General features: G+C 43.9%; 4 protein-coding genes across 5 annotated transcripts in view; 1 reads left to right on the forward strand and 3 right to left on the reverse strand.

Annotated features, from left to right (window-relative positions):
* Positions 1-11,340, reverse strand: part of LOC135168808 (uncharacterized) — a 48,883-nt gene extending 37,543 nt beyond the window's left edge. Inside the window, exon 1 of the mRNA XM_064133350.1 lies at positions 10,690-11,340. Coding sequence (XP_063989420.1) covers positions 10,690-11,340 — 651 coding nt within the window. The remainder of the gene's footprint in view (positions 1-10,689) is intronic.
* Positions 1-26,725, forward strand: part of LOC135168107 (uncharacterized) — a 90,586-nt gene that overhangs the window by 41,050 nt on the left and 22,811 nt on the right. The window lies entirely within an intron of this gene.
* Positions 11,401-13,120, reverse strand: LOC135168812 (uncharacterized). Its single transcript, XM_064133364.1, has 2 exons — positions 12,788-13,120; positions 11,401-12,711 (listed from the first exon to the last, which is right to left on the reverse strand). The coding sequence occupies exon 2, from the start codon at positions 12,622-12,624 to the stop codon at positions 11,401-11,403; it is 1,224 nt and encodes a 407-aa protein (XP_063989434.1). The 5' UTR covers positions 12,625-12,711; positions 12,788-13,120.
* On the reverse strand, positions 12,999-25,063 carry LOC135168842 (uncharacterized). 2 transcript variants are annotated; one of them, XM_064133441.1, is made up of 3 exons: positions 24,112-25,063; positions 19,830-19,901; positions 19,140-19,733 (listed from the first exon to the last, which is right to left on the reverse strand). In XM_064133441.1, the coding sequence occupies exon 1, from the start codon at positions 24,765-24,767 to the stop codon at positions 24,294-24,296; it is 474 nt and encodes a 157-aa protein (XP_063989511.1). In that variant the 5' UTR covers positions 24,768-25,063; the 3' UTR covers positions 19,140-19,733; positions 19,830-19,901; positions 24,112-24,293. The 2 variants fall into 2 exon arrangements, with proteins under 2 accessions (XP_063989501.1, XP_063989511.1); XM_064133431.1 differs by lacking the exons at positions 19,140-19,733; positions 19,830-19,901 and adding an exon at positions 12,999-13,112.

The following is a 26,725-nucleotide window of genomic DNA, read 5'->3' on the forward strand; positions in this document are numbered from 1 at the left end:
ATTTCTGCCTGATTTCCTTTTGCTCTCTCACACTCTTTAATTTCTGCTGGGTCTTCCAACTTCCACACCCCGAGATTGCCGCGAAACGTTGTTGATTCTCGTCCAATCAACTGGCACCCAATTTATTATTGCTAGGTAATTATTTAATATTCCTTAACGGAAATCTCTGGTGCCGTGACAGCCCTTGACCCAGTTACTTACAGTTAAACTTACAGTTAAACTAGAAATTATTTAAATAAAAAAAGCCCTTGTCTCACAGTGCATATTATGCAGGTCCAGCTGGTGCGGAATCAGTGGATCGATATAATAATTTTGGGAGGGTATTCATTGGAAGCCCTTATCAGCGAGGTCATTGAATTGGAGCTTTTCTTGGGGGCCTTTTTTGGCGAATTCTAGCCTCATGTGAAGCGCAGCCCGAGCTGTCGGCAAAGAAGCGCTCAATGCGCGTATTAACGTGGTTGCGGATGTAGTGACAAAGAGGAAAACCTAAAAAGGGGGCGGTGGAAGGCCGATTAACTGAGTCTGGATTGAAATTGAAAAGGAGGGCTCAGGACAAAATTGGGTCTATGATGCGTGGATCAGGATGTAAAAGACAGTGTAAACGCCTCGCCTCTCATAAGCTCACCAGTCGTCGATGTGTCAAGACATCCAAAAGTCGGAAGAATAAACAGAGCAGAGTCATTGCAAGCAAAATGAGTAAGAAAGTGTAAAAAGTGAGGAGCTCTAAAATAAGCGGAAGACTCGTGATTTGTACGATATTTTCAACCAATCATCATGTCGTTTCTATGTTCGCACTCTTCTGAGTGTGTGAAATCAGAGCTGGATCTATGTATTATACCACCTACCCAAAACCGTATTGAAAATTCTCAATTTGTTTATTACAATTTTGTATCTACGCTCTTGGACTATGCTCCGGTTGAATTTATCATACCAGAACACGGAGAAGAATATATTGATTTGGCACATACCATGATTAAATTTCGAGTCAGAATCCTGAGCCCCGATGGCACTGCTGCTCTTGAGGACTCTGTTGGTCCTGTCAATAATTTTTTACTTTCAATGTTTACTAAAGTGGGTGTATATTCCAACGGAAAAATTGCTACGCCTCCAAATAATCTGTACGCCTGTAGCTCATATATTGAAACAGTACCGAACTATGGACCAGATGTAAAATCCTTACATCTTGGAATGCTTCTTCGGGCTACTGATAGCTACGGAGTAATCGACTTTGCTGCTGTAGTAGCCGGCGATGCCACAAAAAAAACGGGCTGTTCTCACGTCAGGCATTTACTAGAGGCGACAAAACATTTGATCTACCGGGATATTTGCATTGTGACGTTGTCAACCAAGATAAGTTCTTGAAAAACGGTGTAGAGCTACACCAAGACGTCGGCTACCAAAATCATTTGTGTATTGTGGATCGCGCTGTTTCCAGTAATTATAATATGATGAAATTAAATAGCAGCTTTCCCCACCAGCTGCGCTAGGCTATGAGATGCCCTAAGCAGCAACCGGACTAATTAATAGATGAGTAACTCGTACAGCTCCACCCTCCTCGGACATAAAGAGATCAGTGAATAATGGAAGGCCCGGATATTATACATTCACCGACTCGGATAACGGACCTCTCTGGTTTCAGATTAAAATTACGCAATGGAACGAGCGTGAAGCATACGGATTCCTGAGCTATGATAGTCAATTAAGTCGATAACTGTGTTGTCAGACTGACGCAAAGACGTTCACCTTCACAAAGACGGCCTACCCGGCCCGCACCGTGCGACTGCGTATCCAGGTGCCCGCTCGGCATCCTCCATAAATGGCCAAATTAAGGTGACTAGCTGTCAACGGCTCCCACCTTTGAAAAGTTCGATAGCGGCAAAAGAAGAGCGATGGAACACACATCGCCGACCCAAAATTTAAGAGGATCTAATAAAGGAGTTTAAGGGAAGCGACGAGTCTTTTCAACGTCATTGACTCGGTTACGGAATCCTTCACGGCCCTCAACATTTTCGCGGCACCAACGGAGGCATGAGAGATCGGGAAGTTAGAAATTTGTCTAACTTCTCGAAGATCCAATTGAAAAACACTTACTCAATTTTAATAATCAATGAGGTCTATTGTGGATTCAAGAAGGGGAATTGGCGTCTTAAGTGAATTTGTCTGACTTCTGGAAGATCCAATTTGAAAAATTTACTAAATTTGGAAAATGAAATATTTTTTTCTGATTTTTTCCTATTATTTTATTCAACAAAACACCTTAGTCAACAGAGAACACGTTTGACATCATCTGCCATCTCATCGAGTCGTCGATCTCACGAGCACGGAGGATTGGGAGCTTAAACTCGGGAATTCAACTGATTCCCCGAAACTGGAAGCCTCTTTGGAGTTCCTCAAGGTCAAGGCCAGAGCCTTAGAGAACATGGAATGGGAGTCGGGAGAAATCATCGTTTTCTAGGAGCCCGAAGAAGGTGAAACAGAAAGCGAGGGTAAACCATGGGTCAGCATTCAGAACACATCAGAAGCGTCCAGGGGAAGCGCCCCACCACCCAGAAGAGGACCATCAACGGGAAGAGCAGAATGTGTGGAACCACGCTGCATCGGGGCTGAGTGCCCCAAGTGCCACAGCATGAGCTTGGTGGGAAACATGCAGTTCTTAACTAAACATACGCTTTATTATAACTGCATGTGTCCTCATCGGCCAAATAAGTGTAAAAGCAACAGGAGCTGTAAGAAGTGCGAGGGACATTATCATACCTAGGTCCATTATTACGGAACAGCGACCTTCCAGGGAATATCAACATAAACCAGCACATCTGTGAAAAACAACACATGCGGTTGAGTAGCAAATTATTTTAATTTCCCATAATTACAGCTACTCCTAATAGCTGTGTTCAGTGTGAAGAGATAACTACATCACCATTACGCAAGGAGAAGTCAACATTCACGATCTTGTCAACAAATCATCGGAACCAGCATCTCACCAAGTCTTATCATGGTGAGGTCAATCAGCAGGGAAACGGTTAATGACCTGACACAGCCATTATAGGGACTTTCAGCAATCAGAGGAATACTATAAAGACGGCAAATCAACAACTTTCTGACTGGAATAAATCTGACCGAAAGAATTCTGGATTCAGGAGAACTTATGAGGTACGCCATTTCTAGTCATAAATAAGCATCGAGATTCCTCGAAGAGACACAAAGAGAAGGTATATGGTATTTCTCCCATTTAAATCATCGCCATTAGCCTTGGGGGATACAGCATCGATGGCTAAAATAAGACTACAGAAGCTCATCAGGCGACTGTCATCAGATCCAGAGGCGCATATTCCTTACACGAATTTCATAGAGAGGTATGAAGGCTGAGATCATATGCAGCGGCCATCAATGACGTCAGAGGTATATCAGGCATATAATGTGTGTCACCACGGAGTGCTCAGAGTGAACAGCATGACGACAAAGGTAAAATTCATATTGCACGCGTCCCTCAAAGCGCATCGTTGGTATCACTGAATGATATTCTCCATCCAGCACCGAAACTATACGCTGACTGTTGCGACATCCTCATCTGAGTTCGTCAGCATTGCTGGATATAGGGTGGGAACAACGTAAAAAGGTTTCGTCAAATCCGCGTCCATCAGAAGAACTGGGATCATCAATGAATGTTTTGGAAAGACGATGGAGGGCAGCTCATCGAATTACAACTGGCCACAGCACTTGCAGCCCCAGCCACGCATGTTGGGTGTCTTTTCGCGTACTGAACCAACTGGCCATGGATGAAAGTTACGGATTGCCTTTAGCCCTACCAACGCCCGACAAAGGACGATATGTCGATGACATTGACAGAGGTGCAGAAACGAAACGGAAAATGGAGGGCATCGTCAAAGAATTACTCGATTGTGGCATGGCAGGCGGCATGCCTCTGCCGAAATGGTGCTGCAATATACCATAGTCACTCGGATAGCTCGGAATATAATCGATCCCAACTGCAGCGATCGAATTGGAGGAATCTCCTGGGAAAGCGTTTGTACTATGCTGGCAGCCCCATACACGCACTTTTCACTAGAAGGACAGATAGAACGGCACGTATTTGCGGACGAATCAAACCTCGAAATGCGTTCATTGGTCCATCTTCGAGGCTCATTAGCGACATTCGGAGTCATCTTCACATTGACCTGGGCCAAAACCAAGGTGGCCCCACAAAATGAGATGGCCAGTTCACAACTGAATCTCACTATAGCAGTCATAGTCGCGAATCCAGTGGTGTAGAGGTGACGAGCTTTGGAATAAGAAAATATCGGAGTATATTTATGGAGTGTCTCATTAGTTGCCGTGACATATATCCACGATGGATTATGTCGGTAGAAGGACTTCGCGCACAATAGGCTTCTCACGATCAAAAGGGAAATCAACACTTTGAGGGCTGGAAATTCACGGGAAGCCGATCATTGTATAGCGTCGCTCACGCCATACTTGGAGACCGATGTCTCCGAAACTCATTGGATTCGGATCAGAAAAATCCAGTTATTCTTCAACATCAATCGTCGTTATCATCGCTTCGCAGAGACCTTGTAACTGCCAAGCGATTCCTTTAAGTCGATGCGCTGTGTCTGCTCCGCCGTAAATGTGATTTACATAATGGTCTTTGGGGAGAGTCTTGACGGCGGCTAGATAGCGATGACCTTCGTCTTCGGCTAATTGTTGAGGGACTCGAAGTGAGAGCCATGGACAACAATTGTGTTCATAGATTACTGTGGTAAATCTGTAGGTGATGAGCTAATGATTCTCGTTAAGCCACCGAATCCGTTGTCGATCCCAATCGTCTTCATGTACTGCTATTTATCTAAACATCGTCACGATGTCTGTTCCAAAGGCGAACCGATGTCTTCTAAGCCAGGTCAAGACGTTCATTGTGTCAACATGAAGTTTCTCACCAGGGTAGAGGATGTCATTCAGCGATAACTCCAATGAACATGGACGTGGTCCGTTGAACACAACTCTTAACTTTGTTGTGATTTGCGTCTGTGCGTAGAACCCCGTGATGTGGTAGATAATAGGATATTGCGGCTTCTGTGCTCTCTGTTGAGTTCCTCATGTATCCAAGTGATCCGTACTCCTCGAAGAATTCTTTGTAGAGTTTGGCGTAAGCCTCGTTTGATGCGAGGCGCCTTGTGACTGCTTGAAGTTGCCTGGAGGCAATGAATCTCGATTCTCCTAGCATTTTTGCTGATGTCCTTAAGGGCAGTCTCAATGTATACCGTCCTTTGATATCTCTGGTGAGGGGGCGCTTAAAGAATTCTTCGCACTCGATTGCCTCTGGTGATAGCTCTTGATGGGAATTGTACGGTTACTCCTCCTGGGTCCAGAATTTTTGCAGTAGCTCTAATAATTTGCTCGTTCGATGAGTTCCTCACTGCCGTTACGGATACTCTCGGTGAAAAACCTTGATTCTTGATTGGCCTGGTGATTACCCAACCGAAAATCATTTGTTTGGCAACTAGGTGAGATCGTCTGGGCTTGACGACTCTGTTTTCGATGATCCGCCCGTAGATGTCCGCCCCGATGATAATGTCAATCGGACCAGGTATAAGATAGCCGGGATCGGCTAGTTGAAGACCTTGGATATGGTTGATCCCGGTTGTCGGGCACGAGAACGATGGCAGTCTCACGGTGAGCTTCTTCAAAATATGTGCGTGAATCTGAATTTATTTAGTGGTGTGGACTGCTTGGAGAAGTATTGAACCGACTCCTCTCGTGCGACCTGAGTGGATTCCTCCTATTCCTGCTATTTCTATTGTTGATAACTTCCGCTGAAGCTGAAGTTAATGGAGTAGAGTCAGAGACGAACGATAGCTCTGGGCCTTGATCAATTAATATCCTTGCTAGGAGTGGATAGCCCTTTGCTGAATAGGCTATCGCTTCTGCTGTTGCGAGCAGTACGTGCTGATGATTTCTTGAAGAATGATGACTGCTCTGCTGGCTGATTTCCTGATTATCGATCCTTTCCTGGTTGATTTCCTCCGTTGACTCACGGATCTTTTGATTGATGGTGGTGAATTTTCTCGTGCTACTGAGATGTCGTTTAGATGCGATCAATGAGTGCTCGAGTGGATTCTGAGTAGGAATTTTTACTCACTTCCATTCTGCGAGGGTCCGGCGATTGGTTGGTCTCCTGCTGGAGAAGACCTTCAGCCATGAATGAAGGTGTGGTGTCTCCTCCTGCAGGTGTAACAAGTCTTGCTGCTCGTACATTTGGAGAGGAGATGTGATCCAAGACAATTGAAACACAACCTATTGCTGGCCATAAACGCATTCCTCTTCTCAGGTGATAGATCGATGAATTTAGGACAGCTGAAGATGAAGTGTGCCTCCTTGCAGAAGGCACACTTTGTCCTGTGGAAGATCATTTGTGGCTTGCCCTGACTCTCTCTGAGCACTCGCTACGACGAGAGCGCTCTTCTTTCGGTGATGCACTGCTGAAGTACTCTGGTGATGTTTCTCTGCACTTGAGTATACCTTCGAGCCAGCGTTGATATATCTGCCGCAGGAATCAACGAAGCTGGTGAATTCTTGCAAGGTAGGAAAGTCCTTAAAGTTGCCCACATGCAGCTCCCAGGCTCTCTATGTCCAGCGACTTCCTGAGTAGATGTACAATCATCGGTTCGATGAGTGGCTCCTTGGGTAGGCCAGTCATGGCGCGAAGCTGTTCCATTGTCTCTAGATCGGCTGCTGAATTGGCGCTGAGGCTTTCCTCAGTTGGCTTGGTCATTTTCGGAAGGTTGAAGATTCGATGAAAAGAGCTTGAGCTAGCAATCTGGGATCCTCGTACTTCCTCCTAAGCTTCTCCCAAGCCTTCACGTAATTGTCACCAGTAACTGTAAAGATAGATATAAAACTGGCAGCTATTCCTTGCAGAGCTTCTTTCAGTCGAACCAGCTTCTGCACTGGCGCGATGGATTGGTCTCTTCCTACCAATGACTGCAACGGGTTGCTGAATTGTTTCCATTTTGAGTACTTCCCATCGAATGGAGGTAAGCTGATGTGCTATAGTTGATGTCGCCGACTTGATGTGGTTCAGCTGCTCTGGGTTGATTTTCTCTGCAACCCTCCGCTAGGCGAAAGATCATCCTGAGACACACTCTCTTCAGGACTGTTGCTCGCTGGAAAGTCCACTTGATGATGTCCTCTTGAGTGGAATTTAACTCGTCGCTTGAACTCATGTGAAGGTCGAGCCTCTTCTTCCAATCAACGTTAATGGTTCGTTCCATCCCATTCAACTCCTCGAGTGTGAGTGGGGAGCGACTTGCAATTTATTGTTTCCCATCGAACTTCCTCACTTTCCAGTCCCATCCACCCTTAGCATTAATCTAGAAACTCAATTTATTTAACAGAATTCAATACGACGATATTTTCTTCATGCGGTGCAAAGGTCAAATCCTAAAAACCCGACTTTTAACGAAAAGTGTTTTTATTGCGGTTTGCCCGGACAACTGCGCAACCCCTGCAGACACTTCTTAAGAGCACAGCTTGAAGAAAAACAAAGGAAAGAGAAACGAGTACGCTCATGGATCAAAAAGACCCCAGAGAAAGGGAAACCGAACACAGTAAATACTGTTCAAGCCACTCAACACATCCAATCAAGTAAAGATGGTTATTGTTTTATCAAGTAAAGATGGTTATTGTTTTATCAAGTAAAGATGGTTATTGTTTTATCAAGTAAAGATGGTTATTGTTTTATTATGGACAGTTGCCCAAAGCAAGTTGAGGGTGACAACCAAATTGTTATTATTTTGGACTCCGGAGCGTCCGACCATATCATAAATCGAAGTGATGTGGTTGAAAATTGTGTGTACTTGCCAGTGACAATGAAGATTTCTGTGGCGAAAAATGGGCGCTATATAAGTGCGACAAAGAAGGAGATCCTGAACATGATCAGCAACAACGGCATCCAGGGAACTTTGGAGGGCGTACTGTACAGTCCCGAGATCCCACACAACTTGCTATCAATCGCAAGGATGCGAGAGGCTGGTCTAACAGTTTTATTCGACGAAAAAAGTATACTTTTTTAGATAAGTAAGAACGATGGAATCCTGATGGAAGGTAAGTCTGGAAACAATTTAATACCATTGATGTCGAGATTAGTTACATGACGGTAAATATTGCTAATATTAAAAATAATTATGAGCTGTGGTATCGATATTTGGGCCACCTGAGTAAATCAAAATGTTTACAATTAAAATATCTAAACAAATGGTAAATGATTCGGAATTGATTGATAAAATTATTCTAGATGATAGTCTATGTGAATCGTGTATTTTCACGAAGCAGAGATGTTTACCCTTCGGAAAAGAGAAAGACAGAGAGCATGTGAAACATCCGTTGTTTATTTTACATTCGGACGTAGCAGGGCCGATCACTCCTCCTAGGGTTGATGGCAGAAATTACTTTGTATTTTTTATAGATCAGAAAACCCATTATTGCGTTACTTATCTGCTGACATACAAATCTGAAGTGTTTTCAGCTTTCAAGGATTTTGTAGTTAACAGTGAAAGTCCTTTCAATCTCAAATTAGTAAATTATGTATAGCGATAATCGGCGTGATTATCTCTGAAATAAGCTGAAAGATTATTGTACTGACTAGTTACCATTTGATAATTCCACGAACTCCTCAATTGAATGGTGTTTCAGAGCGTATGGTGCAGACCAGACATCATAGGGCTAGGTCAATGCTAGCCCTATGATTTAGCCGAACGGGCTAATCGCCCGCTCATTCCTGTTCGGAGCGTCTTATCGCACTACACGTGTTTTCTTCTACCGCTTCGCTCACACAGTTCGAAGTATCTCGAGCGTTCGACCGGCTATTTAACGGGTTTTTCGGTACAGCGGATATCGGACCAATTATTAAGTTTTTTGTTATCGGAACCGCTCATTAATAAGTTTTATACACAATATTGTCAAGTGACGGATGTTCTTGTAAACTAAAACTGACCTGTGGTGAGGTGCTGAGTGCGTTCTTTTTTCCAGGAGCGGCTCGCCCTCCCCCCTCACCCATTCCCTTCTATCCAAGTCCCTCATTAAACAGTATTAAATATTATTTGTCAAGAGAGAGAATTTCAGAAGGTCTAATTAAATTAAAACATGTGTCAACAGGTGATCAGCTGGCCGACGCTATGACGAAGGCACTCCCAAGCATCAAATTTATCGGACTCACAGGACAAATAGGATTGAAATAGCTTGTAATTAGATAATAAATCATTAGCAGTGGTTTAATCAAAGTTTTTTCTGGTTTTTTCCTTTGATTCTGCCTGGACACTGCTTAGAGTCCAGATTCTCGAGGAACGCTCGTTCTCTCTCTTTTACTATCAACCTCCAGATGTCTACCCCTCTTCTACACCTAAAAACACGTGATCTCACCCCCTCAACCCGCAGTCCCAAACTTTCCCCTCTCTTTTCCTCTGAGAACGCTTACTACACCCCCCCTTCCTGTAGACGTTGGGTCCTACGTCTAGGGAGAGCCCTCTAGATTAATTTAGCGTCGTGATTGGCTCCCTACTCCGTTTAGGTGTTGAACGTAGAATTAGTATTATTTTTAAGCAAGATTTGTACAACTAAAAGGGATCTCTTTCTCGTCTTCGACTTCAACGTGAACGGTTGTTCTGAATTTGGTAGTTGTGAAAGTGAATATTAAACTCAGATCCAAGTGGAACCCAAAATTGTTGAGAGTGTTAGAAATTATTTTCAAAGCTTTTCGCTTCCAGTGAGCACAGTGCTTCAGCGCTCCACGGGCGACTTACCCGACACCCTAGTGAGAAATAAAAACTGAAAACCCACACACAACAATCCTAACCAGGACCATCCGAATCAGAGGCCTAACTAGAATATTTTGTGATTGAGGCGCCATTTCCTGGACGTCTCAACCGCGGAAATACCGGTGAACGCGCTACGGAACACCGCTGTAGGTTCGTAAAGTGTTCAAATTGTTACGGTATAAAAAGTGTAATTCTCATCATAAATTCATAGTGACCGCTCGTTAGGACATTCGCTATGTATAGTGCTCATCATTATTTTTAGTAAAGTGACGATTAGAAAAACACGTGCGTGCTTTTCAGTGGTATCTCCCGGTTGCCCTCATTTTCACCATCCGCATCCTCATCACTCACCTACTCGCCCTCCTTACTTCCCCTTAACCACGGGACGTTTCAAACAAAAACGAATATTTAATTCCCGTCGGGAAGCTATCACTTCCCAAAAAACATTGAGCTTAAATATCAATCTATGATGGATATCGAGACGGAATATCAGTTTGCGGTGGTGGAATTGGTTGCTGAACTTAAGGATAAAAAAAAACTAATTGAACTTGTTCCTTGTTCTTGGTTAATTGATGACAACCCTCAGAAGTGTGTCTACCACCAAAGGTAAATTACCGTAAAGTTGACGAAATGGTAAGAAATCAGAATATTCGAAATGCGCTTTGCGCTCTGTTGTTACATAAGCAAACAGCTTCTTGATATCATCCGTAGTCGGGAGTATCACTTCTTTTCTGCGATTGTTTTGCGTTTGTGTTTCGGTTACTGCACGGTTAATGCTCGTACCGTAATCCTCCTCAAGCAATTTCAAAAAATCTTCAAGTCGTTTTTGCTCGTCCACCCGCTCTTTTTTTATACATTCAGAGCGTAGAATCTCACCGACCTTCTTTAAAAGTGTGCCATATCCTGCAGCAACTGCTGGAGCGTCGAAGATTTTCTTCTCAGGGTCAAATTTTGCTACCACTCGAACAGCGTCCACAGCTGCATCATAAAATCTTGGTTGATAAACGTCACTGAAATTTTCAATACGATTCTCAATCTTTCGTATTGCAATGAGAAATCGACCCAAAAGACGCAATTTAGCTCCAATCATCTGGAAAAGATGCTGATGAGTTCCATGCTTCTCGCACATTTTATTCGCATACAAGGTAACCAGTTCATCGTATCGTATACTCTTAACGACCTCATCTTCTCTCAAATATGGAAAAATTTTGTTTCGAACATCGACGCTCGCTCGGGAGTGCACTCGAGCAGCAATTTTCTTTCCCTTTACCAATACAATGCGCTGATTCTTCCCATCATGTTTAGCACACTCACGAAAATGATGTCGTACGACAGATTTTGAGTACTGACCCTTGCAGTTAGCACAAACGGTGAAATCTTCTGTCGTCTTTCTCATCTTTGGGGTTGGTCGTCTACAAACGATCAAGGAGCCATCGTTGAAGCGTCTGTCAGAATTAAATACGAAATCACCATTTTTTCTGATAACAGAGATAATTTCCTGTCGTTCTCGTGTTCCTGGTGGTAAGACCATAAATTTTTTCACATCCTCCTGATCTACATGAACCAAAGTCAAGTGTCTTGCCAATTTCGTTTAGAATTTATGGCAGTAGAGACAAAAATGTTTTTTTGTCCCAGACGATGACACATCTACGTGCAAGTCTCTATCATCTGGAGCAGAGATAGGTGGATTCCCTTGATGTGTGATATTGAGTGGCTCAGGAGGGTGGGATTCTTTTTCTAGTTCTTCCTCTGTCGTGTATTCATCTGAATCTGTTTCTTGATTGTTGTCTTCTTCTGGACTGTAATTATCGGAACTATCGCCATCTTCAGAAAACTCGGTAATTTCTTCATCTCGAGAATGTATTGTTTCAGTGGCTTCATCTCTTGAATCGCACATGGTGGAATGGAATCGGGGCCTACCAAACACTCCAGGATTGTCGTCATTTTGACCATTATTAACACTTTCATCAGGTTTTTCACGATGATGAGCCCTGGAACATTCTTCGCGACGATTACCCTGTACACATTGCTCTGTTTTTCTGAATATGTAATACGGACGCTCAACAATCTCAATCTGGGTGAGCTTTGGCACACCTTTTGTTTTCACTGATTTTTTCAGCGAACCGCAAGGTGTTTTATTACTGTTGTGATATTTCCGAATATTTCCATCGACCCTCATACTGTCAACTTCGACGTTGTTCCTTGATTGTTCAGTTACTACTCCTCCACAATCTTCCACTTCACTAGGAGCTGACTGAGGCCCATAATCATGGAGTAAATCTTCAAGAAACGATTCCGTGACAGTTACATTCTGTGCCACAAATTTCTTACTGAGTAGCTCATCAAAAGTGCTGTTTCCTGCAGGTATTGTCGAGGTTTTTTCGTTGAAATTATGGTCAAGTGGCTCATAAACATCTTTTTCCTTCTTTACCGATAGATTTTCTGCTATGAATGGGACTCGCAGATTTTTCAGCAACTCAGTATCGTTTTCATCGCAGTCTGAGTCTGGAATAATCGTCGTATCTTCATTCTCTTCAATGAATTTTTCATCGTGGTTTCCCACTTGAGACGGAAAATCAGTTGGACTGGTTCCCCCTCGCAAACTGGTACAATCGTTCGCATCAACTGGCTTACAGACATCTTCTTTCTCCTTTCCCGGTATATTTCCTACTCTGGATGGATCTCGTAAATTTTCCAGTAATTCCGTCTTGTTTTCATCTAGGTCCAATTCTGCAACGATTGTCGTCTCTTCATTCTTCTCGATTAATTTATCATCATGATTCCCCACTTGATATGAAAAATCACTCAGACTCATTCTAACTGGTTGACTGGTGCGATCGTTCGTATCATCGACGGAATGCTCTGTAGTCGCTTCCAATTTTATCTTACAATTAATTTTTACCTGGGAAATAGAAAAACCAGTCATTTTCAAAATTCTGTTTAAAAAGTTCTGACAATGAGTGACAGATGCTACTTACATTTTTCTCTACACTTATATCTGACTCGAGAGTGCTATTGGGCTCATGGCTAGTACTGTGATTAGAAATAATTTCTGGAAGACCTGCGCCAGCTTGAAAATTATCGGGGTTCAATTCCACTGCATCAGAGCGAGCCGCATCATTCAATTCAACAGTGAATGTCTCGCTGAGGATATGCTGACTTTTGTCTACTGACTCCGCCAGCTCCAAATCAGTGCAGCGTCCATAGGAAGAATCCTGAAGTACAACATCCGCAGAAGTTTCTTTCTCAACAGGTGAAGTTCGCTCTTCCAGAGCAGTGTCATCAATCGGATTTTTAGAGGAACTGTTGGGTAGAATTGTTTTATGTTTTATGTGAAATTTTTAGGCGTTGGGTTCGTGCTATGCACCAAAAATCCAATTGCAAAACGACGAAATTTCCATTACTTGATTAAAATTTAATGGTGGTTATTGAAAGAATAAGTATTCTTCGGCCAACAATTTTCGTACGAAAAAAGTGCTGCTGGTAGTGCAAGTGCGGTATGTCATAATAAAAAAGAACTTTTCCTATCACGCCTCGGTTTTATTTTTAGAATGAAAAATCAATACGTAATAACGTTAGATCATTAATAAAAAATAATAACGTATTTACAAGAGAAAAATTTTGCTATCTGTTGGGAATCCGGCTAAACCCCAGCCTTCCCTTCCCCCGCGCTACGCAAACGATGACCGCTCGACCCCTGGCCCAAAACAACCCGCTGTTGCCAGGGGACCTTTTGGCATTTTTTCCTAATTGGGGCGCTACTTTCCGGAGACATCAACCCCGGAAACACGCCCTTTAACCAATCGGAAGGGGTCACGTGCCATCGATCTGGATTGTTCTCGGCCGTGACCTCTCCCAAACTCGCTCTTTCGTCTCCCGGATATCAAAGCGATAACACGTATTTTTGTGTGCTCTACTACATTTCTCGGTTGCTCATTATTAAAGTTAATTGTAAAACTCAACAGTTCAATTCAGTGATTCAGTGATTCATTCCGCATTAGGACCACTTTTGATTCTAGTTTGAGCCATTCACGGTTCGGGCCAGTTCAAGATACCTTATTTGGGCCATCGTCAATAACCGAGCCCGGACCATTGCTAATTTCCCAAAATCAGGGTCTAAGGCGGAATCCAAGCTTGGCCCGAACGTTATCGTTCTAAAGAGTAACCAGCCTTGGAACTAATTTTTTTGCATATCAAATCAGCCGACGTCTTCATTTTTCCTTTGGAAATGAAATTATTCAATTTATATGTAAGAATTTTCCTTAATATTCATTCAAATAGTTTTTCTCCCCAACCAGATTAGCAAACCTTAATGATGGCCAATTTCACTGTTTAGACATATAATAAAATCCAAATTCTTTCCATCATCCTTCTTCAACTCTGGACGTTTTAAATGTTCTTGTGCAGATAATCCTCCCTTCTTTTTCAATTGGCGCATTATTTTAAGATTCCGTTCTCCCACGGGCCTATTTTACTCGGTGCCATTATTGCCCCTCATTCCTACTTTTATTATATTTCACCCTCCTTGATTCCTCCAGACAGACTTTTTTCGGGAATCGTCTTCAAGAAACACGAACCTCTCTTTTTCTCTTTCTAATTACATCTCGCAAATAAATGAAATTTTTAGACATTTTCCTTTTCCATTGTTTCATCCCTCCCGCTTTTGTTCCCAAGTTGTCTCCATAATTTGTACTAGTCCTCAGTATCATCTCAACTTCCCAAATAGTCACCTCATCGGAGGTCTTCTATCTAATTGTATTTGTATTATAATAAATTCAATATTGGATAGCATCGTAAGTGTGATTGACCCCCTTATTAAAATGAGTTACACAACGAACACTTCGGCGGGTAGCAGAATTGGAAATACTGCACTGTGCAGGCTAGAACTCTAGAGCTTCCAACTCCACAGTGTTCAATCGAACATAATATTAAATCAATTCAATACAAATTTGGCTACCAGTTTCGGGACAGGGCTGACCGAATAAGAGCCATGCTTGAACCAAATTTGGCCTTTTTATTTTTTCCTACCAGGAGACATCGTAGCCTCAACAACCTTCCTTCCGGAGACCTTTAAAGGATTTCTTCGATTGAATACATATTTGCAAAAACTATTCAAATACTCTAAAACACAAATCTAATTTTTTGTAAAAAAACCGTCAAATAACCGTTTTGATATATTGGCCTTGTTCAAAATCTCGCAGTCAAATGGCCAATGACCACAACCACTCATCTTTGACCACCGTAACGAGAGGTCACGATCGTTTTCGAGATCGTTACGGTGGTCAGTACAGCATCGACATTTATCGGGATAAGACGTCCATCATAACCTCGCTCGGAAATTCAACGGGAATTCTACCGTAAATCATCATAATATAATCGGGAACATCATCCTTTTGTACATGGCCTTTTTTTGAACAAAAATTGATTATGGTTTTTTAAAAGTATTTCATAGTTCCCAAACATGAATCAATTATTGTACTAATTACATTTCACATCATTTTGATAATATTCATCAATATCTATCTCATGGATCTATCTCACTTGATTTTTCCCATCTCACTATCTTTCTTTTAGATGTACCTGATTCAACTGAGCCCAGTCCCAAGGAAAACTAAGAGCTTTATGCAACTCATATGATGTTTACTCGTTTCTTCGGGTAAGCATTTCAAAGTGAAAAACAATTAGTGTGTATTGCTAGATTTCTAAAAAAAACACTCTGGTCGATCCTCCCACGATGCCGATACACACTGAGCAGCTCGCCCTTCACTCCTCATTACCATATTTGAAATTATCTCAATGGCGTTAAGTTATCGTTGTTTCATTTCCCTTTGCTTTTTCCTGCACTACGTGAGTAACCATATGTAGGTTTGTTCGTACCCCTTTTAATACTTCGAACTGTCTCTGAATATACCCCGCAGAGGGTGTAATGGCCGGTAAAACTACCCTGCACAGGGGGTGGGCGGCCCCGCGGACCACGAGTCGAACTGGGAACCTCCTGACACGCTCGAACGCATTTAAAATACGATTGTACTTCGTGTGCGCCTTACTGGGGACCAAAACCTGAAGATGGTTCAACCTCTACTAGCTGGACGTCATCTAACATTGTACAGAAGTACTTGAAATATGATAATGCCATGTGCACGGTCTGTGTTCCTGGTAGCGCATGATGGCCAAACCATTCAAAATGGCACTCTATCCAAAAACTCAAACTCCGTAAAGACCCTTTGTGTGTGTTTCATTATAAAGAGCATTGGGACTCGATAATATGACCAACAATAAAAAATGGAAACTAAACCATGGAAATCACTACCTCGCTGAGTTCTAAATTCCATCAGATCTTCTTTTAATTGTAACGGCATCTTTTGTGAATTCAGAGGATGGACCATTGAGGGGCAGTAATGCTTGAGGTCCCACACATCTGGAAATATGCCAGGCACTACCTCCCGGAGGTTCTCCGTGGGTGCAATGTTAGTACTTTCCAAAAAGTGATGGAATTGTAGCGAAAGTCCCAGCGTACTGGCAGATTTGGTATTTTTCAAGACCGAGGAGTCCCCGCTACGGTTTTGCACTCTTCAAAAGCTATAACCTGGTGGGATTTTTTCCATACAAGGCATCGACTGTCTCTGAATATAAGTTGCTGAAGTCTACTCACGCGAAAAACATTCCATCATTTAACCATACATCTCAGCTTGGATTCTCCTGCACGAATTGTTCTACGACATACTCAAAGAGTACTACTTTCAGCTCATTAGCATATTCAAAATAAAAGGGTACAAAGACACTTCATAATTAAAAACTTATTATAAACTCTGTTTTTTGTAACGGACATTTGGAGATATCCGTTCTGACGACACCATAACAAGGACCAGCACCCTGCGACGTCCGGAAAATCTGTGGAATCCGTGAGTAGAGGGAGAGAGAGAATTTAGTAAGATTTTGGTTACTAGAGTTCCACCCCGGGGTGGCTAAAACCGTGGCTTTTATTTCTTTTAATTTTCCAGACCATTGAGTGGCGAGATTTTTGCCTTTTTCGAGGTCTTTCTTTGATTAATTCGGGGGTTTTTGGGGGCCCACGGAAATATCGTGTAAATCCCCAAATGTTGAGCCATCTGATAACTTTCATGAGATTTCATATTTTTGTTAATCTCGCGGGTAAAGAAAAAGTCCGATTGAAATATTGGCGTTCCAAATTACGGGATTTAATAGAGTTAATTGCTTCTGTTTTCGTTTTTGGTGGAAGGTCGCACGGAACAAGAACAACTTCTACCTCCGGCAAATCGCCAGACTGTTCTCGAGTTTTACGAGATTTGGGAATTTTAAGTAGTTTCGCTTATTTAGTCCTAGAAAATCCCGGTGAATCTACCCGCTGGAAGCGCCGAAAACCCCCTCGTAATAACTACGTTCATCCATGAATACAGAAAAATCAAAAATAATTTTTGAAAAAAATGGCCAAGTCCACGTTTCAATGCATTGTGTTATGCACGGTTTCGTTAATTCCACTGGTTTCAAAAAATGCTAAAAATAAAAAAAAAGCCAAGCTTGTATAAATACACTGCCTTATTCATAAAGCCACCGCTCTGAATACAAGATTTATGCCAAAAACGCCTGATATTTGGTCGAAAAAAAAAATTCAAAAAAAAACGCCGCGACCAACGTACTTGGCGCGGTTTCTACAAAACCCCATCAGATGAGAGCTGCTATTCACTGTAGATGTAGGTCCTACATAATAGGATTGGGTGCAGGAAGTGTCCCTGAACAAAAACATTATTGCTGCCTTGCTGTGGCAGAGTTATTGATATGTGGATGCCAGATTATCCAATGGTATAAGTTGAAAATTCCCTTAATTTCAGGGTTGCACTATTGGGCAGCTCTGGGCTTACACCATGGAGGGATTCTAACTGATTGGAATAAAACACACATCATCTCATAATCTGCAACCACCTCCGGTGGCAATATAGTTCCTGATCCTGAAGTATGCTTCAGGGTAAAGAACCTCCTAAGCTAACTTCTCGTTAGTAGGAAAAACCGCGCCAAGTACGTTGGTCGCGGCGTTTTTTTTGAATTTTTTTTTTCGACCAAATATCAGGCGTTTTTGGCATAAATCTTGTATTCAGAGCGGTGGCTTTATAAATAAGGCAGTGTATTTATACAAGCTTGGCTTTTTTTTTATTTTTAGCATTTTTTGAAACCAGTGGAATTAACGAAACCGTGCATAACACAATGCATTGAAACGTGGACTTGGCCATTTTTTTCAAAAATTATTTTTGATTTTTATGAGATTTTTACTATTTTTCCAAATATATTCCAAGTTTTGCTACCTAAATGAATTTTCATATTAATGTTAAGAAGTTGCCAGCTAATTGTATTTTTTTTGAGGCCATACGAGAGCGGGAGTTATGATGAGTGAGTGGGTGTTGGGGGTAGGATTGAAGGATAAAGGGTTGTCCAAACCGGATTTCCATCTCGAAACCTAAGCACCTTTCCTTCTTAAGCTGTCCACACGTAGATTATTTTTTCATTTTTCAATTGTTTTCGTAGTCTAATTGTTGCCGCCGGTACATGCCCCTCTTGGTTAGCTGTACCGATGTCTTCCTGAACAGTTAGCATGTATCAACTATTTTTAATTTTTTCTGTAGACTATACGAGAGCTAGAGTGATGATGAGTGAGTGGATGTTGCGGGTGGAATTGAAGGATTTAGGTCTGTCCAAACGGGGTTTCAATTTCGAAATCTAAGCACCTTGCCTTGTTCAGGTGTCCACACGTAGAGTACTTTTTCATTCTCAAATTGTTTTGATAGGCTAATTGTTGCCGCCGGTACATGCCCCTCTTGGTTACCTGTACCGATGTCTTCCTGGACAGTTGGCATGTATCGACTATTTTCAATTTTTTCTGTAGACTATACGAGAGCTGGAGTGATGATAAGTGAGTGGATGTTGGGGGTGGGATTGAAGGGTGAAGGGTTGTCCAAACGGGATTTCAATCTCGAAATCTAAGCACCTTCTCTTGTTCAGCTATTCACACGTGGAGTATTTTTTCATTTTTCAATTGTTTTCATAGGCTAATCGTTGGTGCCGGTACATGCCCCTGTTGGTTAGGTGTACTGATGTGGTCATGGATAGGTGGCATGTATCGGCTTTGTTTAATACTATATCAAATATATTTTTCAAGTTTTTTCACGTAAAGGAACTTTTATACTAATGTTAAGAAGTCTCTAGTGAATTGTATTGTTTTTCATGTTTTTATGAGAAATATATATATATATATATTTTGAATATTTTTACTTCTAACTTTTTATTCCCTATTCCTTACCCCGGTAGCTTATTCTAATTTTGACCGCAGATATTGGTATTCCTTGGGGTTTCTTTAAGTTAGGTATATTAACAAGATAACCTTTGAATAAATAAAAACGAAAAATAGAAAAGTATATAAGAAAAAGACAATGGGAAAAAGGAACGCAAACAAATTAGTTTAGACATTTTATAAGGTCCATTATTTTTTTTTTATTGTCAAATTCATCACAAACTTCTTGTCTCCGGTGATCACCTACTTTTCTTATTTTACATAAACAGTGTTTTTCTCTATTGTCTACTTAATATTTCACATTTTCAAATACCTTCGTACGTTTAAGTTTTTCTGATAATTATATTTTAACATTAATAATGTTACGCTATATTATATTTTAACGAGACTCATATTTAACATGGACATAGATGATTTTATATTTCATAATAATTAACAGACTTTTCTTTATATGATCTATCACAATATTCCTGAGGTACGAAATTCATTAACAATTATTTGTTTTACTTCATTAATTAAAAATACAGCTATTTTATTTTTATTTTTCGGAAATTACTAACCCATATTTCCGTGTGAAATTTTAACCTAAAAAATCGTCGACGGACGCCGGTGGTTTTCCCCCCCTAAAAACATATGCAATAAATGGATCACATAGCTCAATGGGCTCCGAATATTGACGCGGATAACTTAATTAACGTTTTATATATTTAAAAGCTTACCAGGTCGTCGTTACTCTCCATAACTGCCAGAGGTGGGATGTTATTAAGATTGTTGTTGGCCATGTTGATACACTGAAAAAACAATAGACGATGCATTCACCAACACTTCACTGCACTGTACACTTTTATCTAGGGACAAAAAAAAATCGCCAGCGTCTTACTAGCGAATGGCCAATCACGATTAGGTATTTCACTATAGTACACTACACTGCGCGCTGCCAACTGAGCGGCTCCAATGTAGCCGTTTAGTGATCGACATAATAAAAACTCGAGAAATGTGCATGTTAGCTCGTTGCTATGCGCATATTTTCCTTAATATTCCATAAATAAAACCGATAATTGGTTCACTGGAAAGCTGATACGCGATTTATATTACGTAACTAAGGGCAGTTTTCACCTAAATAATCGCATAATGTTATTAAGTGAGAAAAAAGGATTGGAGGTAGTGGAAGGGGAAGTTGTGAGGTGTATAGATACTTGGTAGCGTTCGGCGATCTTTCTCGTATGAAACGTGTACTTGGCCGATACGCTACCGCGTATCTCGACTCTTCAATAGTAAAAGACCTCACCTATGCTAATTCCAGGAAAATATCGATTTTTGCTGAGCCTCTCGGGAATATGAGGTGACGCACTAAATCCAAGTTGAGAATTCGGTCAATTTTGCGAGGTCCTCGTAACAGTAAGTGTATCCTCGCGAACCCTTCCCTCTCTATCGTAATAAGACGATCAGGGAGTTAATCAGTCGCAATCTAAGAGTCGCAGAGATTAGTCATCCTTTGACGGATAGATTAGTAGGTTTGATTTTTTTTTAAATTACGGTGCGAAGATGGGACGGAAGAAGGAAAAGAAACACCAAAGACTTTCACTGAGTTTGGTTTTTTCACTACTCGCTTTGAGTAGTGATTCAAAGCACCGTTATTTCTTATCCACCCTCGTTTTTGTTTTTTCCCAGTCTCTCCTGGTTTAATATCCCTTAACAGGCCTTTTCCGGTTGATTCCTCCGATGAGAAAAGGAAAGGAATTAATTTGAGATTTTGTGTGGGAATTCGTCTCCGAAAGCATTACGCTGTATTGTAGTTTTCTTAGGATTTTTTCCCGTACCGATTCCCTCGTTGCGCACAGGTCGCGTGGAATCTCTGAGCAACGCGTGTGCTATGTGTCGTTTACAATTCCACCGAACTCCCGGCGATGGTAGCTTCGTTCACAACGATCCGTTAAAGAGGAAATTCTTGGAACAGGTTTGGTAGGGTTGGACACGTTTGACGACATTCGATTTACGTGAATCGACTCTGCGTTTCTCGAGTTTTTGCGATTTTCCCGTCAGCGGGTTTTTTATAAGAGTGTTCGCCGAGCGTGGTGGGTTTGCGAACGGAACTGCTCATGCCCTATCAAGACCTGGGAGACGCAGTGGTCGCACACCACCAACTTGCGTCCAGGCGCACCGCAGTAACGGAGAAGAACGCAAGGACGTTCTTACCATTTTGAACCCGTTCAAACCTACTCTTGCAGAGATTTTGGATCTCCGCCTTTAGATCCTCGACGCCGTCAATCGGGCGACCGTTCTCATTCCCGCGGTCTATTTCCATGGTACCTATTCTAACCGGAATACCTTGCTTGGCTTGGTAGCGCGCTGCTCTTACCTTCAATAAAAGACCCACAGAAAGAACTCCCGGCGCTGCGCAGAATCCTTCGTGTGAAGCCGCCCTCTACACGTCAGTAACTGTCAGTAGCGCGTTCCCCTGTACGGTACGGAGCTTTTTCCAGTCGTATGCTTCGTATCGGTCCACCCACCCTTATACTGCCTACGACACGCCAGCCTCAAAGACGCCTTTAAAAACCGTTCTAACAGTGCGATACCGGAGTCCCCAATGTTTATGCATTAGAGCCGACAGCCGACTGAACAGCACCCTGCCTTTGCGCCGTATATAAGCTGTATGGGTACGGAGTTGCATGTTTCTTATAAAATGCACCCCGGGGTACCGCCCGCTATCCTGGAACTTAATGTTTCGCCCGGCAATCCTAATGTCGGGTGGGTTGGTTTCTAATGCCGGCATTACGTGACGGCGTTGATTCCGTGCCCTATCCGGCCTAAATTGCCCCGGCGGCGCTCTCTTCTGCAAATTGTATGACAGGGCAATTGCCTCGGTCTTGCTCGTTGCCAGTTTGAGCTTCGTTGATGCGCACCAAGAAGAGATCTCGTCAACGACAGCTTGTCCTCTCCTCTGTAACTCCTAACGCGTGTCGCCCGATACCGCAGCGATAAAGTCAGCCGCGTACGTGAGTTCGATATCGCCGAAGTTCTATTGGATGTTCTTGAGGAGGGCATCGAACATGAGATTCCAGCAAGCGGGGCCAAGGAGTGATAGTTGTGGACAGGTCCGAGAGGCCGGCTTGGAAATCTCTTGGTCACTCCAGACGATTTTGACGATCCGATTGTCAAAGTAGTTCTGAAGCACTTTAAAGACATTCTTCGGGCAGTGTCGTTCCGTCAAACACTGGAGGACTAGGGGCCACCACAGGTTGCCAAAGGCTCCTGAGATATCGAAAAGGAATCCAATGACATACCTCTTGTCGCTACCGCAATTTACCAATTCACGCAACTCTAAAGCCATATTAACGTCCTGATATGTTGTCCTCGGCAAGGACTTTCGCGTTCATGATCCTGTGAAGGAACTTTTCGCAAAATTTTCCGACAACCGACAAGATATCAATGGGACGGTATGATTTGGGGTCGGATCCATCCTTGTGAACTCCGTTGGGGAGTGCACGAAGGGTGCCAACTTTCCAAACGGTGGCGAAAACGCCGTGCGTCAGGCAGCGTTGAACAGTCTGGTGAAGATGTTAGGCATCTTCATCGCGATGATTTTCAGGACCCTAACTCCTACTGGAGCCTTGTCATTCTTAATGGTCTGTATGAGACTCTGAAGTTGGTTGTCCATTACGTTTGGTAGGTCCTCTGTCTGAATCCTTAAGTTCCTCGCGTGTTGGCGAATGTCTGCCTAGGCCGGTGTGTCGTTGTTGGAATCATCGTCGGGTACGTGCTGAGTAGCGCATCTACTCGCAATTTGTCCGCCAGGTATTTGTAGTGCAAACCCCAGGGATTCGCGTTGGTTTCGGTAGTGACGTACTCCCTGCAGCTATATTCCTTACACGTCCTAAGTAACCTAGTGTAGGCCGGTAGGACTACACGATATCTATTTTGCTTAATTCTATGCGGGTCAGGGCAGGTAGTCTTTCTTCGGTGGCCGTTTCGCAGACGACTGAGCTACTTCCGTTTGCTGGTCAGGTCTTCAAACAATAATGTTTTCTACGCGGCATCGAATCTTGGCAGGCTTTGGTGAGTACGTCACCGAGTATTTCTGCCATTCTGTCGACATCCGCTGGGAGATCCAGCAGATGGTCGGCAAGTGCTCTCTCGGGCCTCCTTATCGAGGGTCTCCTCGAACGTTTCCCGGTCGGCCCGTCAAAGGGTGAGCCGTGTGGTAGAGTCCGCGCCGACCCCCGAGCTATTGACGCGCGGTAAGGTCCTTCCGACTGTTAACCGAAAACTAAGGGAGGTGTGGTTGCCAGTGGTCCACTCGTCCTGCAACCTCGATGCACGGATGAATTTATACATGCCAGGAATGGCCAATGTGACGTCGATATACGCCGTACCCGCGACACCCCTGGAGGTTGGGCCCTGGCTTCGAGACCAAAGGACTCGATGAGATCTCTCCGAAGGACACCACGATCGGCAGTCCTGGGGTCCCAGAGGGAGTGTTCGGCGTTCGCCTCCGCCACTACCAGAACGCGACAAGCCCTAAGACAGCTGAGGACCTTCTCAAGCTGCCTCAGGTGGACCTCGATGTCGTCTGAGAACTGAAAGTTGCTCAAGACGACGAAGAAGGATCGACCGGGGACGCGGGCTTCAGCACAAACGCAATGCGCTGTGCTTAATTGGGAAACGAAAGCAGTCTCCATGATGCAGTTGCATGCAACTACGACCGCCCCTGTTCGCTCCGTTGAGCACGCGGCGATACGCATTCCAAGCCCTCGGCCTTAGATGACCCAGGTGGTCGCCTAACGAATGGCATACGACTCTTGGAGCAACAGTATGTTCAGACGCTCTTGACGAACGAGCTGAAAGACCTCCCCGGTTACTGCAATTGGGCGAGACTTGTTTACCTGCAGTATCTTATTGTCGTGTTGCGCGTCCGGTCCCTCGCATTATCCTAATGTCGCATTGCGGGACATTAGGATACTGTACACTCGCGAATTCGATCTACTAAATGAGTGAACTTACCGGTTGACGATCTTGAAGATCCAAGCGTTGGCTGGCCCTGCTGCTCAGTCAATCCCTCGTCCCTCTCTGCGACGTCATCGTGGAGAGGGCAACAGCTGAAACCTTTGCCCCGTCGGGAGGGCAGTGCCCCGACGTATGGCGGGCAACTACTAATCCTCGAAGGCACCATCCTCCTGGAGTGCTCATTGCAATCGCTGGAGTTGGAGTTGCTCTGGCACGCTCGGAGGCGATGCGCAGACTTCGCCACACGACGGACTCATAATTGTGCCTCCTCCCCTTGGAGATTCGATTGGGGGCCGCTTAGCCTCCGGAATAGAATTGCATTTAAGCCCTGCCATGGTTGCTTGCTGAAAAGTAAAAAGGATTAAAGGGAGGGGTTCCCCGCGGCACCAAGCTGGGTAGGTCGGGACGTTGAACGCCGTCTCTGGGAGGGGCCTTCCAGTTTTCGCTGAGCCGGGTAGCTCGGATCGGGGCTCGGTGACGGCGCTGAGGGGGTGTTCTCCGCAGACTCCCTTCGAAGGGGGAGTAGAGGAGGAGCGGACCCTCAGAAGGGGAGAACCCACCCGCTCCACCCGACGAACCACCCCGTGAATCGGGGTCCTCCGGCGGATACCTCCGCCCCCACTCCCCCCGTCTCGAAGCCCCACGTGTGGCATCGCATTTTTGTCGGCCTCTCAAGTTGCGGGAGGCTCCAACTACTGACGCGTGGCTGAAGGTAATTGCGAGAACCGCAACGTCCATACCCTTCGCACTGCGAAGCAGCCCCACCTACCGCGCCACCACCCATGCATTTCCAACCTACCACTCTCCGATTTCGCACTCTCTCCCGTCTATATAACGATGGCGACTCATTACCAAATATTACCGAACCCCATAGGCCATAATCAAATTTCGCGAGCCAACCCTTGTGAGGGGTTCTCAAACGACGCGACCCCCCTAACAAAATTTCCGAAACGTTTGGGAGTCCGGCCCACCCCATTGCAACCCAACCCACAGCCCCCCCCCCCCCCCGCACCGCTATTTGTGTGCAGGAGCTCACCTTGTGTGATGTTCTGCGGCCTGAATCACATAGATGGCAGTATTAATTCACGATTTTATCCGCGAAATTGGGAAATGTATTCGGATGAATTAGAAAGTTAGGTGAGGATCCAGCTAGGGAAGAATGAACAAGGGATGGAAAATAATTCCACACATGTAGAAAACTACCGGAAATCATCAATTTCAATACTTGAGTCTGCCTGTTCAAGTTACAACTCTCCGAAATTCATCACACAACACTTTCCTCGAAAAAGTCAAAATAATAGGGGGAAATGTATTCGACGGTCACGGTCGTAAAATTATAAACCCTCTGTTGCGAGATATTTGGAATGGTTTCTCGTTACACGTGCCCCACGCATATTGTATCCTTTCTTCATTGTTTGGCTGGTTGAAAGGCCCTGAGTTTCTCGCAACGTAAACACGACCTTGCATGGTTCCCTTGTTTCAAAATACATCCCACTTTTCTTTTCCCCCTCCCATCTTCTTCTAGAAGTTATTTTCCTATGTTTCTACGCACAAGGATTGCAATCGTCTAGACGATTGCGACTGTTTTCTCCGCGTGTTATTGTTTCTTCCACCACCCTACGCTGTACGCGCTAGAAATCTCACCGCGAGATTCATTTTCGATGGAGTTTTCGAATGTTGAGTACGCAGATATTGATTTTTATTATGGATTCTTTGGGGGGAACGGGCCTCTCGCGGCAGGGGCGTACGCTCGTGATTTTCCCAACCGTCGCCACCCGAATCATAGAGTTTTTATTGGAGTGCATAATCGTGCAAGGGAGGAGGGTCGTTTGACACCAGCTCATCACGGAGGACGACTCAGGAACGTTGGTGCAGTGCAGCGAGAGGAAGCCATACTCGAGCGGTTCGAGAATGATCCTCATGCCAGCGTCAGAGTCGTGGCTCGGCAGATGGACTGGAACAAGTCTGCCGTCCACAGAGTGCTTCAGAGGGAGCACATGCACCCGTTCCATTTTACGCCGGTTCATGAGCTTTTACAGGGAGATGAGGAAGCTCGGGTTCAGTGGTGTCGATTCGTGATCGATCAGGATCGTGTCAACCCTGACTTCCTCTGCAACATCCTCTCGACGGATGAGTCATCATTTACCAGGGAGGGAGTTTTTAATTATCACAACGAACATCATTGGGCAGTTGAAAATCCTAGGGTTTCCCAGACGAGAGGATCCCAGTATCGCTGGGACCGCCTGAACATCTGGGGAGGGATTTGCGGTGACGAAGTGCCTCTGCGGCTCCTTCCGGATATCCTTGACGTAAGTTTCCTTTTCCTTTTTCCTTTTCTCACCCCTTTCCATCACCTTCATCATTATCTCATCCATAACAAATTCTCAGGGAGGAAACTATCTCGCGTTCCTCAAGGAGAATATCCCTCACATGATGGGGGATAGTCCTGCTGGCGGACTGGTCTGGTTTCAGCATGACGGTGCTCCTTTCAATCAATCCTTTTTCCAAAATGCAATAGCCTATTTCCATTTCCTTCCACGACCCTCTGCAGATCCCCGGACTTGACTCCGCTCGACTGTTTCCTCTGGGGCTTCCTCAAGGAAAAAGTTTA

The sequence above is a fragment of the Diachasmimorpha longicaudata genome, chromosome 1, assembly GCF_034640455.1.
Source record: "Diachasmimorpha longicaudata isolate KC_UGA_2023 chromosome 1, iyDiaLong2, whole genome shotgun sequence".
In the NCBI taxonomy this organism is placed as follows: domain Eukaryota; kingdom Metazoa; phylum Arthropoda; class Insecta; order Hymenoptera; family Braconidae; genus Diachasmimorpha; species Diachasmimorpha longicaudata.